Here is a 17,772-nt window from a genome sequence, read left to right on the forward strand (position 1 = left end):
AAAATCCCTTAGCTGCTGGGACAACTGGGCACAGGAAAGAATTAACCCACAAGTTAAAGTATTCTTTTAATGGGTTACACCAAAAATAATGACATCTTTTACAGGCACCAAAAGGGTTCCAGGAGCAAGCTTTATTCTGATTTTGGGTAGATCCGTGTGGAGCCAGGAGTTGGAGTCGATAATCCTTGTGGGTTCCTTCCAACTCGGGATATTCTGTGTTTCTGTGAGCTGCAAACTTTTAGCAGTCTCTGGTACAAGTTTAACACCAGACAGCCCACCTGGCCTCACAGCCTGTTCCCAGCAACGGGGCATTACAGGGACCAGAGCAGGAGGTACAACGCATGCACGCGGACCATGACACACAATGTATTTCTCCACTCAGGTCTCTGAATCCAGTTTAACACCCTCACAACAAGCACAAATCTGCTCTCCATCACCACAGGAGAAACTCAGGCTCAAAGAGAAAAGTTCACCCTAGACACAGCAGCAGGGAAGAACCCCCCCTCGGCCCTTCCCCAGCATCTCTCCACCTTTGGGGACAAGCTCCCTCTCAGAGCTGACGCAAACCGCTGCCCCTTTTGCCTCGAGAGCAGAAGGGCTGCAGCTGAAAGAGCCTAGTTATCCCCTGGAAGGCCAGACTCGTGTAGCCATACTTCTTTCGAAGACCTAAAACGGCTAAAACACGCCACAGGGCAAACACCAACACCCCGCCCCCCCCCAATCCCCTCCCAACTAAGGGCAAAGCGCTAAGATGGCGGCTGGGGCTCGGCTTCAACCACGTGACGCGCGCCCGTCTCCCCGGGCTCCTTCCGGCTCAGCGGAGGCAACCGGCCTCCAGCGGCCTCCGCCACCTCCCTGAGGCAGAGGAGGCGGCCGCCATCCCCCGGAGCCCCCGAGCGGGGCTGAGGGGCAGCCGAGCAGCTCCCCCGAGAGCCCCCCTGAGCCCCTCAGGGACCTACTGGGCCCCGAGACCCGGCCTCTGCCTTGGAGGCTCAGGTGGGTGCCCCTCCCCTTCTTGGGATGCGGGGAGATTTTAGGGTCGGGGGCTGTCGCCGTGGTGTCGTGACAGGGGGAGGCTGGGGGTGGTGGCGACAGGGGTTTGGGGTTCTGAAAGTGCTTCGTGTTTTTGCCCGTGGTGCTGCTTGAGGCTCTGCAGCCTCCCATGAGCCGCGGGGGTACCAAGCAGATGCTCCGGGGAGCTCTGCTTGCCACTATTTAAGCCATATCTTTTTATTATAACCTCTATAATATTATTTACAGCTGCTGTGATATTTATCATTTATAACTGCGCTGAGAATCTTCTGTCCCTTCCCTTAAAAATTTCTTTTTTCACCCTTATTTCTGTATTTATTTTCGTTTGTGTCACCTATGAGGCCAGTTGGCCTCAGAGGACAACCCCCGAGCTACCAGAACCTCCCCCTTGCACCCCATAGCCCTGGGGAAATCCCCTCCGGTTGTTCACCAAAGCGGTTTTGAGAAAGTCCCTTTAAACCCTTACCGAAAGTGAAAGCATTTCAGGCACACTTGTCGTGCTGGCTGGTGGCAAAGTAAGTCACAAAGGCTTTGTTAGAGATTCTCTTGCAATTTAGTTACATTAAAATATTAATTTATGATAAACAGTAGATATTTTGCATATAGAGTGATAGATTTTTCTTTGTGAAGGGAAAACGTATCTTTTTTTATGCAGGATGGGAAAGGGTAAGTTTAACTGGAGACTCCAGTGTTGTTTTCTGGCTTAATAGATGAGTAAGGAATCACAAATGTACAAAACTATAAAATATCATATTCGTAAAAAGATGAGTGTACAATTTGTAGCTTTATTTATGCATTGCAACTTCAGACTTTGTCTGGATGCCCCAAAGCTCTTGATACCTTTTTGTTTTTCAGGTGTATGTTATGTAGACTTACAGGTATGAGGTGCTTCTTCAGCGTACCCTAAATATGCAAAATCAGTGTTTAAAGTTATTAATAGGAATTATGAGACATATTTTGGAAAAGGAGAACAGCTCTGTCAGTAACTTTAAGACAATCTTTGGAAAATGGAATGTGTTTGTTGCGTTCTGCTTGTAAATACTGTATTTTGCCTTGGCTGTAAGATGATAACAACATCTCAGCAAGAAAAAGCCGGGCTGCCTCACCTGGTTTGGCCAGACGCCATGCAAATTATAGGAAACAAAACAGAAGGGTTGTTAAAGTACCCACTCATACAGTTAGCCACTCTGGCTCTTCTCTGGAAGAGACTCATGTCTTTTTAGCATTCAAAGATTCTTTGTAGCTGGCTAAAGCTGGGGCTGAGATAAGGTTGACAAGTGAATTTAGGAGCTGTTGGATTTTTGCCTATTTTGTTTGTTTGTTTTTGTTTTCAGAAAGCATGTCTTGAGCAAGGAACAGTCTCTGTGCAAATGGGTAGTAGCATCTTATTCCCATATTCTGTCTCCTTCTTCCTGAGTGCTCTGTGCTGATAAACAAGAATAAGAAAATGAAACCACTCTTAAAGAAAAATGAAACCATTTAATCAGTTTTGATGCCAGTCTCAGTGCATAAATGCCAACACTTTAAGTGCCTTTCTATATAAATTAAAAGATGTCTTGCATAGGATTCCAAATGTCCAAAAGCCAAGTGTTCCATGCTTTAATATCCAAATCGATTTTTTTTTTTTTCTGTCGAGATCACTGCGTCTGGCTTTCCTTGCCCTCTCTCTGCCTTCCCTGTTTCTTGTTGTGGTTTTTGTTTGTTTTGCTTTGTTTTCAGGGACACGCTGATGCCCTCACAGAGGTTACTGCTTCCTCTCAGCTGAATAACCTCTGATGATGAATTCAGCCTAAACTATTACCCAGGAGACAGGGAACTGCTCTGTTCAGCCACAACCATCTTCTACCTAGTGATGGGAACTTTATTGCCTGGTGCAGATTTACAGTACACATCGCCTCTAATCTCAGCCTCTGTTCTTTATGTTGCTTGTGCTCAGTGTGCCTTTCCTAACTTTGCAGCGGGAGTGGGAAGAGCATCTCTTGGACTGTGACAAGTGATGCCCTGCTATGTCATTGTTATGATACCAGAATTTTACAGTTCCATTTAATGATACTGTTAAACGTGCTTTCTTGTCAAACGATTGAGATTGGGGAGACAAAGATCTCTCTCATCACTGTAGCAGATCTCACTTTGCTGGAGGGATGAGAACTTTATACTTACAGTTACTTACAGTACTGTAAGTAATACTTACAGTATTCTCATGGCGAGGCTTGTGGTACTGAGATGTTTCTTCATGATAGCTCCTTTCTGTCTTGCCAAAGAGAGTAATAATTCACGTTCAACCACCGCTGGTCTAGAAAGGCTGTTGAAGCAAGGAAGTAAGAGAAGCAGAAAGGCAGAGGTATAGCAAATACATGTTTTAAAAGGGGATTGGAATGAGCAGCCCTTTCCAGGGCAGGGCAGAAGAATTGTATCACAGAGTCTGATGAATCAGCACATTCTGTAATTCCATTTTACGTGAGAGGTTAGGAAGAGATTTAATTCCACTTGAAATACCAAGGTATTTCCAAATACCAAATCCAAAGCTTGAATTGCTCCTGAATTAGCTCTGTCTCGGTCCAGCTTTCACCTTCTTCCCAGGGTTTTTGATAATAGTGTGGTTTTCAGATTCCCCTCATCACCCAAATGCATAGGATGTATTTTATACTCCAGGGGATTGTTTGTTTGCTTTTGTTGTTTGTGTTGTTGTTTTTTCTTTCTTTGTTTTTACAGAGTTCTGCAATATTGTTTAGACTCAGTGAAAAACCACAATATCTTAATGCAGGAAAGCTATATGAAAAGACTGATTATTTTCCTTTCTTTTTCCTTCCAACAATGCTTTTGTTTTAAAAGAATGGCACAAAAGAAGTATTTAATAGCAAAACTGACAAGTTGCTTACGAGAAGACAAAATTCAGCTATGGAAACCACCATACACAAATGAGAATAAGGAAGCTGGTGAAGAGATGAAGGTAAATATTCTGTCTTGAGTTAGTGTCACGTGCTTTTCGTGTCGTATTACTGGTGTATTTTGCCATTTTTTTTCTTGCTGTTTCCTTAGGAGCTTGCACAGAAATATTCATCCAAGCTGAATATCAATGAGAATGATGCAGAGAATATGCTTGAAGAAATACGATGTAAAGCAGTTGAGCGTGGAACAGGAAATGAAAATTTTAAAGTGACTGGGATTGCAAGACTTGATATATATCTGCCTCGTAGAAAAGTAAGTGCCGTTGCAGAAAAGTTAGGATAAGTACCTTTATTCTACAGCCTTTTGAGTTCAAGTTTTGCATCTAATTCAAATGTTTTCACTTCCTCAACTTTTTGGGGTGATTTGCATAAGAGATCTGTGTAGAGGTATAAAAAATATGTTGGGGAGAAGTTCTTTAGGTATATTTTAGTTTCCCAGATACACAGAAATAGCACAGCAAAGGAATATAATAGAATATAATATTGAGAGATTAGTAATTGTCTTCCCTTTAGGATTTAATGAGAAATGATCTTTCAATTAAGAAAAGTACATTAGATTTAAGTGTCTGTCTAGTTCAATTTGATTCCTTCTGACTTAACCACTCACATTAGCAGTAAAGAGCAGATATATTTTTTCTGTTGTGAAATACCTAAAGTTGCATTAGCATATGAATATCACTTTATTACCACTATCATTGTTTGAATGACAGCTTTAATTTAAAAAAAAAAAAAAAAGGAAAACTTTAAGTGCAATAAGCAACTTGAATGCAGTGTCATCTTAGGCTGTGTGTAGATGATGATATCAAAAAGAACTCCTTTGGCTTTTAACCGTGGCATTTGGCAGGGTTCTTACAGTGACTTTACATCATCCTCGTGTAACTCCTCCAGCCCAGGCAGCTAACTACACCTACTTTAAGGTACATCCGGTGTTTGAACTTGGAAACGAGAGGGGTGGTTTTCTGTTACGATGGTACACATCTATTCTAAGTCAGGACCAAAAAACTTGACATAGTTAGAACTGCACTAAGGATTGCCCCTTTAAATCCAGGATTCAGCCTTTAGTTCATGCGTAGCACACACCAGAATAATGAAGTGAATCTGACTAAGTCGGTGTCATGCTAGTCACCCTACTGGATTCTGTGGCTACGTCTACCCTAGTCAGCTCAGCCCCCATGGGGCCAGCTGGCTGCTGTTCCACAGTCAGACATCCTGTGGATTGGTAACATCATCTCTGATGCAGTTTTGCCCAGGCCTCCTGGTGTTCTGCCAAGCCACGACCAGGTGCAGTGTGAGGGCTGATGTGGGCCAGGGACTGATTTCCATCAGCTTGGACACAGCTGCTCGGCTTTGAAAGCTGAGAGGAATCACAAGTTGAACAGAGCCTTTGGTTAGGGTTTTTAGCAGTGCAGACAAAGCCAGTCTCTCGCAACAACTGCGATCTCCAGGCAGTTCCCAGTTTTGATCCTGCTCTGTGGGAGCAGCATCTTCTCCAGTGCTCTGTATCTTCATCCACTCTGATAACAGTAAAAGAGAACTCCCCTACTTAGGGACACTTAGATTGTAATCATTGGCAACAGAAGTGAGTGGTCACTCTGGAAAAGGGCAGTATTTTCTACTGAAGACAATGATCTTAGATAACATCTGCTTCAGAAGGATTTTTTTTTGTTGTTGTTACTGAATAATTTAAAAAACACAGCACAGTCATAATTGTTCTCTCTCCTGTAGTGAAAATTAATTACTAGGGGACGTGATGGGCAAAAGGGTAGAGGGTGTTAAGTGATTGCCATGCAGTTAAACCAAACAAATAGTTTCATGATTCCTCTTTTCAATGCTACTGGGCATAAGGGAATTAATTCATTTAAAATTCCAGTTTATCTAATCTGGGGCCAGACACACTAATAAGGAATTAATCATAACTTAGCCAGTCACAGGTGAGTGGCATAATTACAAAGCAGAGTTCAGATTGGAAGTGCATAATTAAATTAGTCAGTTTAAATTGCTTGGTTCTGAATTTGGATTTATCTAATTCTCCATCTTCTGCCGTTGTAATGCTTATTTTTAGCACTGCATAGCAAGTGCAAGACTCCCTGGCCAGAAATTACTAATATGTATGCCAAGCCATAACCCTGTTAACATGATTATTATTTGAGGAAGAAATTGTAGTTGTTGTAAAACAGTTGATTAAGAAAATGTCCAAAGTATCTTGATATCATGCTCTTTTCCTTCCCTCCTCCTTACCCCACCCAATATAATTACTACAGAGCAGAAAAATCCCACTGGAAACTAGCCTGTTCATCACAGGCAAGGAGCTCAGATCACAGTAAGTGCAATCACCTTTGGTTCTTCTCTTCTGAAGTAGCATACTGTCATATGGTACTAAAAAATACAAATGGTGCGCTATTTATTGCGTTGTCTTGAGCATTTTCTTAGCATTGAGTATGTCTGAATAGGATGTCCAGCGACCCTGTAGAGCAGTTCTTCATGTAAAAAGCAGTTGTTTAACAGATACAAAAAAAAGGAAATTTACAACTGTGGAAGGAGACTCTCCTCTATAAATCACCAACAAGTACCTGGGAAGGCACCACTGATCAATACTCCAAATCTGTAACAGTTTTTTTGAACAGTGACCATCAGCTTCTCTCCCTTCTGTATGTTTAACCATACTAAAATCAGATCCTTTTCTGCCTGTTTTGCTTTTCCCATTTTGTATCCCATCTTTTCCCTAAGCGATTTCGAAAGCTTTCTGATGCTATTTTTATTTTTAGCAGCCTTTTGTAGCAAAAGGTTAAACCAGTTATGAACATATTCATTTTCAAGTTTTGTCACTATTCTAATAGAAATATTGTTTATCCTTACAATTTTATATTAATGGGTGCAATGATTTATTTCACAGGATAGCACAGGAACATGCGTTAAAAGAAAATGCTATCAAAATAATCATAAATAAGAAGCAGCTTGACCTGGGTATGTATCTCTCTCTAGTTGAGTATACTTCTGTGTTTTCCATTTTATTGCTTCTCAGAAGCAAAGTTTCTTGCAATTTTATTAATTTCTAAAATCCCCAAGGAATAGCAGTTATATTTGTCAGGTTTTGCTCTACAGGAAATGTAAGAAATCATAATGATCAAAACCTCAGAAAGAATTAGAGTGATTATATGAATCCCTTCAGAAAGTAGATTTTCATCATTTATTAAGTGTTGAAACGCCCAAAGTATGTTTAAGAGGAACCATAAACTTCTCCAAAATCCATATTGTATAACAGCACATTCAAAAACTTTTTGTAATGTCTTACACATGTTCAACTTCACCTACTTTCTTTTTATTGATTCCCTAAGCATATTTAGTTCCCTTGGAAGAGGTCAGATGTAGTTAAAGCCATAAACTTGATAATAAGAACTTGGCTTCGATTCCCACTTCATCTGTCCTGGTACTGTTGTGGTGTATGATTCTGGACACGTTTAACCTCACATTATTCCACTTTTTTTCCTGGAGATCAACTAACTGAAACACTCATATTTCTTGAACGCTTTGGAAAAAAGCAAGCGAAGAAACATACCAGTCATTTTAAAAGCATTTTTAAAATGCCAGTCTGCTTCTGGTTTCTGAATTTCTGCTGAAGAGGTCAGCAGTTGTCAGTGGTTTTGACTGAGTACTTGGGTCTAGTAATTACTGTAGTTCTCCAGTACAGTGCAAGTAAGGCAAGGGGCTGTTTAGGTTGTTTTTTATTTTCCAGTGGCAGTACAACATAAAATGGTCTCTCTTCGTAAATCCGGTATTTGTATTTCATTCATCATGCTTTATTTTGCAGGAAGAACTCTTGAAGATCAAGGCGTAACACACAATGCGAAAGTGATGGTACTTCAGCTGGAACAGAGCGATGAGGAAACTAAAAGAAAGGTTCAGGAAGAAGAACTTCAACGCAAGAAAGAAAAGGACATAAGTGACAAGATGCAAAGAACTAAGAAGGGTTTGGAGATTCTAGCAGAGAGAGGTGAGGGAGAATTGGTTTGGAGGTGGAGAGCTAGGCACTTGTTAACTCTCGAAGATCAAAACCTGTCCTCTCAGTGGCCTTTCAGTTTAGAAGAGTACCTCTACCATGACGAGACTTCAACTTACACTGTTGTAGTTTTCTGACAACTCTAAAACTGACTTTTAAGTTGATTAAAACTTCCTCTTTACTCTAACTCCTATAAAACTGGAATGCTAGAAAATGTTTGGCACTTTGAGACGGATATAAAATGAATCAATTATTATTTAATTGGCACTTGACAGTTAGGGGACTGACAACGCTGAGAACAGGCTTTAAATTTATTGTACACATAAGCACAGTGGAATAATGTATTAGCAGTCATTACACACTTTTTTGTAGTTTCCCTCAGATATGACTGTGCGTAACCATGGTTTCATTGTGCAGAACAGCTCACTTGTCATTCTGATCTATAATGTGGCTGTTCTTTTCTCACTGTGTTTGATGCTGATTGCTAGCAACCGTGGATTAAGTTAAAGGGATATAGTCAATTTAACAGTAATAATTTTTCAAAATGAGGTTAAGTGTGTCCATGAATTGCACTGCTAGATGGTGAGTTTAAATCATTTTGCTACTTTATTGTTTGAAAAATCCACAAACAAGAAACTGAAATTGAGTACGTAACGAATTCCTGCCAAATGCAAAAAAAAATACGTGAACAAAGCTGCTTTTAACAGTCAATGACAGCCCGTTTCTTACTATAATGTCATATTTTGAACAAGTTAAAAGAAGTGATTCCTTTTATTGACTTAAGGGGTAATTTAGATCCCAACCCTTGAATCCTGTATAGGGCATTTTAAAGATATTTACCACTGTCAGTTATAGCACAATGCCAGAGTGTGGCATGGAGTCCATAATGGCTTCATAGGCTCAAGGCTGTCTTCAAAGCTATGTGAAATTTAAAAAAGATTTAACAAACCTTTTGTAAACTTTTAATCTCAGCAAACTCCTCTTAATTGTCTTTTGTTTATAAGAAAAACATCTTTTCATTTTAAATTAAATGTAGGTGAGAACAAAATTGATAGTTTGGTCATAAACATTAAATATATGGGGAATGGAAAACACTGAGCTGTATTTTTGTTTTGTTTTTTATCAACTGTGCTGAGGGTTTTCTTGTATTCTGTAGACTTTATTTGATAAAGGATTTCAAGTGTCATATAAAATGTAGGTGTTTTTGTCTTCTGCAAAAAAAATCTTTACAATTCATGTAAATTAAGTTGGGTCTAAATTTCTGGATGATGATAGCTCACTAAGTAAGAGGCCCTAAAAGTTTCTTGTGCCTGGCTGGTCGAGGCCATTGGTGGTAGGTCTGTCCAAAACCAGCCTTCATATGTAATTCAGATTTTTTTAGTTTTATTTGCTTTTTGTTTAACCATGCACTTAATGACGTAATCTTATGACAGCAGTGTTATTTTGTTGGAAGGTGGTACTTGAAACTAAGACTGCTTTTTCTTATGTTTCAGAGGAGTACTTAGATCCAGATACTACTCCATATCTAGATATAGCTAATCAGACTGGGAGGTCAATCGAGATTCCTCCTCAAGCTAAAAAAGTAAGTAAAAATTACCTTATAAAGGTAATAAAATAGCTTTGTGAAGCCTAATTAGTGAAGTATGTCAAATGTGAGATTGAAATACTCAGGCTTTTGGGGGATTGTACACTGGGTCCAGTAGATGTATGCTTAATAGAAATAATTTTGAAATAAAAGTAGAACTCTATAACTGGGAATACTTTAGTCATCTCAAGACAGACCCCTAATTGCTGATATAATCGATGTAATCTTGCCTTATTTTTGTGTTTTAAGATGAGCTATAACTTTGTTATATCATACCACCTGTTGTTAATTTGAGTTGCCCTAGAACCACATGAAAATAACTTGTTCTTTAGGCTCAGTCGGTTTCAGTTGGAAACTTGCTGAGTCTCACAAAATTGGACTCTTCAAAAATAGTTTTGAGATCTTTGGCACTGTGACCTCTCTCAGATTTAAATCTGTTCACGTTCAAGGCCAACATTCTCAGCTGAAAATTTTTGGCTGGGTGCGTGCATTGAATTGTAGTAGGAGTGACACCTGATGTTGGCTGCTGAAGCAAAAGGGTGGTGGTAGACACTGTCTTTTCAGATTTTTAGATTTGATGAAGATAAATAAAAACTCTCTACAAAATGCTTGGAATTATGCCCAGTAAAAAAAAAAAGGGGGGGGGGGAAAATGAGTAGGCCCCAACATGTGTTAATTGCAGCTCTAGCATCAGTTTTCTGGTTCATCTCGAGTTTCTGGATGATTGGAAAAAGTAACTGTCCATTTCTACAATGCATATTGTCGTGATGAAGTGCTGAAAGTAGTAATTCGCACTGAGTTGAAGCATCAAATGTGCAATCACACAAGCTTTCATCACTATTGAACATGGGTGAGAAGAACTATTGCAGATTGTTTCTATCAAGAAATATTATTTGTATTTCCATTTGTCATACTGCAGGAACTAGAGTGTTTTCCTGCCACGTTCAAGGTTTAATTTTCAATTCTGAGGTTTTGCAGGAGGTGAATCATTAAAGTTTACAAGGTAGTGTTAATAACTAAGCGAAACAAATTTGATACTGGTAGGAAGTGTAGGACCTACAAAGTACTTAGTTTTTTATCAGTCATTATTGAAAATCTATCTAGGGTTTCGGTCTTAAATTTGGTACAGCATCTCATGTGTCAGCAGCATTCGTTGCTTTTAATTAGACAATACCTTAATATTAGTAGCTGGGAGGAAAGGTATGAAGCAATGTTGAAATAGTGTTGATCTTACTGAACTGATAGAATGGTACTTTTTTAGAAGGAACAAGAGCACTATTGGATTTCCTAGATATCACTTTTCAGTTATAAAAGTGAGCTGGGGGGAGTGCAGAAATGTCTCAGTATGTTTTTCATAGGCACTTCATGTTTTCAGGCACTCGTGCTGGCAATGGGTTATCATGAGAAGGGCAGAGCGTTAATGAAGAAGAAAGAATATGAAATAGCACTGCCATATTTGTTGGATGCTGATAAACACTTCTGGTAAGAACCTTTTTGAGTCCTTATACCTGGCTTTCCTGTACTCTCAACCAAATATAGGAACGCTGTTAGGTCTGCCTGTGCCTGTAATTCAGGGCCTGTTTTGCCCAGGGTTACTTCACTCCCCCTTTGCAGATGGGAAATAGCAGACAAAGGCTCTGACTTTTGGTGACAGGTGGCTTCATGGAAAACAGCTGAAACAGATACTGCCACTGGGCAATTTAGTCTTTCATATAACATAAACAAACCATCAATATTCATGTACTGGGCTATAGATTGCTGTTGCTGGACAAGCAGATACAGCTACTCTTTTGCAATTGCTCCTGTGAAGGAATAATTTCCTGCAAAGGGTGGAGCAGATAGCAGAGGTCAGTAAGCACGTCAGGGTTTCTGCAGGTAAACTATTTTGCTGTCAGCAGTCAGAACCTGAAGTTGCTCTTTTGAGAACACCAAAAGTATCATTGTCCCCATCTGCTTCTCATCTGTGTGGGCACGCAAGGAGACTGGCACAGAACCCCGCGTGATCACTTGCACTGAGGAAGATGATTGATCTCTGTCCTCTTAAAGGTTACGTGGGATTTAATTAATCCTGCATTTAAAGAGATGCTATCTTGAATAGTAACAAAATGAATTGTGACTCGTAATTCTTTGAGGTGTAGTGTTATCATTCATGTCCTATGTATTAGTGAATATGTTGGGAGATTGGTGTTTTATTAAAGTTCCATTGGTGTCAGTTTGCCTCAAATAAGAAGCACATGCTTCCTCAAATATGTGAGTGTACATACTTCTAGCATGTTGCTTCATTAGTATTAAAAAAAAAAAGGGTAAAAAAGCAAACAACCACCCCCCAAAAACTAAATTTTTGTTTTGCAGTGAGTGTAGCACAGAGCTGCTGAACACCGTCGATAATTATGCAGTGCTGCAGCTGGATATAGTGTGGTGCTACTTCCGCCTGGAGCAGCTGGACTGCTTGGATGATGCCGAGAAAAAGCTGACCACAGCCCATAGATGCTTCCAGAGGTGCTATGGGGAGAACCACGAAAGGCTGATTGATATCAAAGTACGATGGTTTGATTTAATTTAGATGGCTTTGGTTTTTTCTACATATATTCAGTTATTGCTCAAATATTACAAGGCCTTCTTGTAGAAGTTTAATGTTTTCTCATGCTTCCTTAGCTGGTTATCTAGTTGTGTCACTGCCAGCATGGTGAAAGTGTTGGACCTGACAACAAGATCACAGCAAACATGTGCTTAAATGCACAGACGCCCCTGTTCTAGACGTGATGCTTTCTCTGCATACTAAGTGCTGTATATTAGAGACTACATTTTCTTTGTATAGTCTTCTGTTGGTAACGGATTCACGTTCTTATTTATGTTTCCCCTTCTTCCTCCCTTTGTTTAACAATTCTTTAGGGAAGCTATGGTCGTGAGAAGGTTTTATTTCTACGGCTTTACCTTCTTCAGGGGATAGGACACTATCACAGCGGTAGAGAAAAGGAGGCTGCTGAGTACATTCAGAGGGTAAGATGCAACTAGGGAAAACTTTCAGGTTGTTCACACTAGGAACCTTATTCAAGGAAAAGTGCTCCTGTGTTTGGGTTCTGTGTTGCACCTACCTGTTGTTTGCTTGCTCAGAAAAATGGGGAGAAACTTTTTCTCCATTTGTATGTTAGCAACAGTGTTGGTAACACCACTTTGTGCCCTTTACATACAGGCATCTCGTTTATATGAAGAGCTGTACATAGATCCTGAAAAAGTCTATCGCCTGTCGCTCCTGGGATTCTCTGAACAGGAAGCTCGCCTTGCCCTGCGAGCGTGCCATGGGAATGTGGAGCATGCTGCCAATCTCATCACCAACAGGAGAGAGGTATGGTGCAGGACTGTATCTCTTGGGGTGTCTGTTAGATCGTGTCTTGCGTGACTAATGCACCGTGGTGCTAAATTAAGGACTTTGATTATTCTGCTTTGGCGCTGTTACTGTAACTAACAGCTTGACATCTGCTGCCACAAGTTTGAAACCAAAACTTAACAAAACAAGAGAACCTCTATCCCAAAACACATGGGATGAGAGAGCCAAAGACCTGTGGATATGCTACAGAGGTACATTGGAAGGGTTTGCCCCAGTGTTTGCTACTCAGCTCTTGCCCTGTATGCAAACAAAGCCACCATGGTCAAAGTTATCACTCCTGGCATGGGAGACAGGAGGCTGCACACTCAAGTGCTGTTAGGGAGACCGTGAGGCTGCACTGTATTGCTTTGGGTTTACAAGATCCATGAGGGGAAAAGGCTGTTCTCTGTTGGTGTGAAAGAGGCTGGGGGTGTTGTCTGGATTTGAAGCGCCTGAACTTACTTTTGGTATGTCAAGGTGGCACTTCTGGACTTCAGACACTGAAATGTGGATAGAAAGTCAAATGGCGAAGAGAACTTGCTGGCCACGTGCCCAGTTCTGACTGTATGTCCTTGGCAAGTCTTGTCTACAGGCCCATCTGCCAAATGGGTTTATCACTTACCACAGAGGGCCTATAATAGCTGTGATAGCATAAGAATCTGATCTGCTGAGACTTCAGAGCAGAAGTACAGCCACAGTGCTTGCTCATGGGAATACAACTTTATTTAGGGATGAGTGTCTGGCAGCAAAATCTATATTTAAAACAAGAAATCCTTTTTCCTCAAGAAATTCAAACACAAGTAAATCCAAGAAACCATATGCACCAGAGGAAGGCTGAAGTATTGCCATGCACAGTTAGCTTTGTAATGCTGTGTTCTTGCAGGAAAAAGCACAGATAAGGAGGGAGGAGAGAGCTAAAAGAAGGCAGCGACTAGAAGACATAAACACCTTGAAAAGTATGGGCTATTCAGAGAGAGCTGCTCAAGTAGCTCTTCATCATGCACAAGGAAACCTGGACCAAGCCTTTAAGGTAAGTGGTTTTCAGGAGCAGTGCTTCCGTACCAAAGCAAATACATTTGGGGGGTGAATTGCTTAGCAGATTTTCTGCCTTCTGTATTGGTTAGCTCAGAGCAACCCTTTTTTGAACTGTAATGACTGAACTTCCTGACCCAGTGAATCAAACATCAAAGATGGCTGAGGTTTTGCTTGTATCAACCGTAGGGCTAAACAAACATCCATACTGAGGGCTAATATGACTGCATTGCTCTATTCTGACCGCTCTCTGTTTTACTGTAGTTTATTCTGGACAATCCAGAATTATTGTTGGAAAATGATGATGACGATGATCCCGTGGCCATGGACCAGTTTCAAGTATCCCAAGAAAGTATTGATCAAGTAAGTCAGACCTTTTTCTTTCTCGGGAGCTGGTAGTCATGTTTATGAATTATGCCTTCAGCCCCACCAGATCTTCCTTAAGCGAAGCTGTACAAATATTCTTTGTCCCGTGTCCCTCGTGAGCTGTCACACTTCCATTGTCTCACATCCGCCCCTCGCAGTGAACTCGCGCTCCGGCTGAATTGTAATTCCTGTTTACTTCCTGCCCCTCACACCAAGCTGTTGTGCACAAATGCTAAGGGAAGTGTGTGCACCCGAATGCTCTAACCCTAAAAGGACAGCAGATGAGAAACGCATTCAATTCTTTAAGCATATTGTGGTGCACAAGGGAAAGAGTTGGCATGTGCCTTTCTCACCACAGGCCATCTGAAAAACTCCACGATAATTTGTGTGGCTCTGCAATTAGTGTCAGACAGGCAGGAAAACTATACTGCATAGAAAAAGTAAATAGCATTCCAGGAATGTGAATGTGCTGGAGTGCTTTGAAGTTTCCTTTTGAAAACAGACGAAGAGTTGGTCTGATGTTAAACAAGAGGCTCTTGATTCTGCTCAACATCCCCATTCCTTTAATAGGTCACTGCCCTGTTGTTAACTGTTCCAGTAAGCCAGAGTCAGTGTCCTGGAATTCCTGGTATGCAACGCTTTCCTCTGTGCGAGAGGAGTGACTGTCAGACGCACAGTCAGATTCCTGTCAGTCACTGATGCTGAATGAGCTTGGATTTCTCCATATGTACTGATTTTTTTTTTTTTTTCCCTCTCCCTGTAGCTGATGTACATGGGCTTCAGCCATGAGTCGGCAAAGCAAGCTTTAAAGGTCTTTAAAGGCAACATCCACTTAGCTTCTCAGACCCTTGCTCACTATGGGGGAGTTCTGCCTGCCTCATTGCAGCTGTCTTCTGAAGGTTCCAGTCCATCAGAAGAATCTGCTTCATCTAAAGACTCGCCCACAGAGTCTGCAGGTAAGAATTCCTGCGTGCCCCAAGCACCTAACACTAAGCACTCCCACCTACCTGTACTCATCACGCCAATTAGGATTAAAACCAAACCAACCTCTCCCTGCCTGTACCCTTTCAGAGAGCGAGCAGCAAGTTAAGACTGTCATTCTTCCTGGACCTACACCACTGTAGGTGATGATTTTTGGCTTGCTAATACCTGATTTCTGATTGCTAAGAAGTTTTATTCCAAATTTGTGCTGTACAGTAGCTGATTTGACCGCATATCCCATACTGTGATACAGCTGTAACTGATACTCGCCACTTACCAGGGAGGAGCATTGCACTCTCTCTCTCCCCCATGAGCTGTCAGAGCTCTAGGGATCCCCGTTGTACATCTAAGGGCTTTCCTACAGCCTTACACAGTAGGACAATTTGCCATCCTGTAACAGCTTCGGTAGAGCAATTTGAAACAAGAGGTGGTTTTACAGTAACTGGTTCTCGAAGAGCAGTGGTGGTGGTGAAAGGGGGAAAAGTATAAACTTCTTCCAGCAATGAAATCACCGCTGTTTTCTGGGTTTTGTTTTTTTTTTTAATTGAAGGTTCTTCTAGTTCACCGACAGACGAAGACATGGAGACCGATGCAGTCAATGAAATCCTAGAGGATATTCCTGAACATGAAGAGGATTATCTGGATTTAACACTGGAGGAGGAAGAACAGATCATTCATGAATACTTATCCTATATACAAGTACCACAGCATTAAATCTCATTACCTCTACTTCAGTTACATGCTTTTCCCCTGACAAATTGAGTTTGGATTATAAACGCATCTTCAGCTTATCTCTTACTAAATGCCTTGAATTCAGTTAAACTGTAGGTGAAACACTTAATTCCTGCGTATTTATAAATCTGCTTAAAGCCTACATTTGTGATACGTTGTAATTTATTGTCATAGCAGAAAAATAGAAGCGTTTATTTTCAGAAGAAAATTTAATAGAACTTAACTATATTTTTATTGTGAAATAAGTTGATTCACTTAGAATACAGGTAAATAAGCATTTCTATGCCATTTTAAAATACCAGCTTTAAAAATTGTTTGTAAATGAGAAACCTAGCTGATGAGGCTGTAGAGGTAACTATTTACAAACCGTTCTTTTCTTCTGAAAGATTTCTAAGAGTCATTTATGTATCCGTGCATGGATTTATACTGCGTCTTGCTTGTCACTTCATGCAGGTGTTACACAGGCAATAAAGATAACTATATGCTGCTTCAGCTTTCCGTCAGTCTTCTGTTCTTTGCTCCCAAAAAGCTGCAGGAACCCTTCCGTAAGCTCTGCGTGTGTCTAGGGGGGGTATTTCAGTTTGTACCTAAATAACCAGTTTTCCCAAGCAGCTGCCCCTCCTCTTGCAGGTACCTGACATACCTCAGATGGATCGAACTGTTTCATTTCATGCAGACCAGTTTCTTTAACTGGCTGTTGAACAAAACCCAGCTCAGCCACTATCACAGTGGTTGTACCCAGCTAAATGGGTTCTCAACGTTGTGGAGAAGTACTTGGGTTTGAGTGCCTTTTTATAGCACCCAGGTTTCTGCTCTGTAAGCACTCCTCTCCGCGTGGAAGGCAAGTTCACCGTGCGTTAGCTCTTCTTAAAAAATGTTTTATTTACTTTCAGTAGCTCCAGTCTCGCGGTAGAGGGAGCTCATGTCCTACCTGCTCCAGGCAGAGGCGCTGAAGCTGGTGGGAACGCAGAAACTAGCCAGGATCTTTGCTTAGAGGTAGGTCCAAAAAACCAAGAACCTTTTATGTGGTGCCAGTTTATTCTTACCCAGCACTTACTGATGGGGAAATGAGGGCTTGCAGTTGTGTTAGGGCGAACACAGTGCTGTAAGTAGAGCCACGGCCTGCAACACGACAGCACCATTCCAGTTACGGATTTGATAGGTCTCAGTAGTGGACTTTTTTTTTTCCTGGCTACTTTAGCCAAGGGCAGCAAAAAGCAGGGAATGATTATACCGTAAAGGAACTATTTGTGTTTACTTCACACTTGTGCATCAAGACAAATGCTACAAAAATGGGGTAGTTTTGTATCTTGTCCTCATAGGTTGAAGCGTTTCTAAAGCCAGTAATACAAACTTCTGAGGAAAAAAACAGCAATTGTTAAATCCCATTTCTCTAGAGGAGAGCACTGAGGAACCCCTGAATGATACTGAGCAAAAAATATATATATACAACAAAATGGGGAAAAAAGTAAATAGAAAAAGCATGTAGTTTTGACAAGAAATAGGTGGGAAAGCATGAATTTATGCTTTCCTTCAGCTAAAAGGTTCACAAACCTCCTGGCATGACGGCATTGCCTTATGCTAGCCCATAGGCATGCGCTGAAGGCAGCATTTGGCTGCACAGGGCTCGTTTCTCTTCTTTGAAGTGGCTCGCATAGCAAAAGTGGCAATGACAGCTCAAGAAGTGCACGTTTGTCCTTGAGGAATTTAAAATTAGCATCACAACATGCAG

At 41.0% G+C, this 17,772-nt stretch overlaps 1 protein-coding gene across 1 annotated transcript; it reads left to right on the top strand.

Moving 5' to 3' along the window:
• The first annotated feature begins 797 nt into the window (after positions 1–797).
• NUB1 (negative regulator of ubiquitin like proteins 1) lies at positions 798–16,532 on the top strand. The gene is made up of 15 exons (XM_048062356.2): positions 798–996; positions 3,865–3,982; positions 4,072–4,233; positions 6,242–6,300; positions 6,874–6,944; positions 7,789–7,971; positions 9,471–9,559; positions 10,938–11,044; positions 11,915–12,101; positions 12,455–12,562; positions 12,756–12,908; positions 13,813–13,959; positions 14,226–14,324; positions 15,091–15,283; positions 15,859–16,532. The coding sequence occupies exons 2-15, from the start codon at positions 3,866–3,868 to the stop codon at positions 16,020–16,022; spliced, it is 1,839 nt and encodes a 612-aa protein (XP_047918313.1). The 5' UTR covers positions 798–996; position 3,865; the 3' UTR covers positions 16,023–16,532.
• The last annotated feature ends 1,240 nt before the right edge of the window (positions 16,533–17,772 follow it).

This window comes from Anser cygnoides, chromosome 2 (genome assembly GCF_040182565.1).
Source record: "Anser cygnoides isolate HZ-2024a breed goose chromosome 2, Taihu_goose_T2T_genome, whole genome shotgun sequence".
NCBI classification, from domain to species: Eukaryota; Metazoa; Chordata; class Aves; order Anseriformes; family Anatidae; genus Anser; species Anser cygnoides.

Excerpts from the sequence above, each read along its gene's own strand:
- NUB1 (XM_048062356.2), top strand. The coding sequence starts at position 3,866 with ATGGCACAAAAGAAGTATTTAATAGCAAAACTGACAAGTTGCTTACGA. Across the intron at positions 6,301-6,873 it reads GGCAAGGAGCTCAGATCACA|GATAGCACAGGAACATGCGT; the intron begins GTAAGTGCAATC and ends TTTATTTCACAG. Across the intron at positions 12,909-13,812 it reads TCATCACCAACAGGAGAGAG|GAAAAAGCACAGATAAGGAG; the intron begins GTATGGTGCAGG and ends GTGTTCTTGCAG.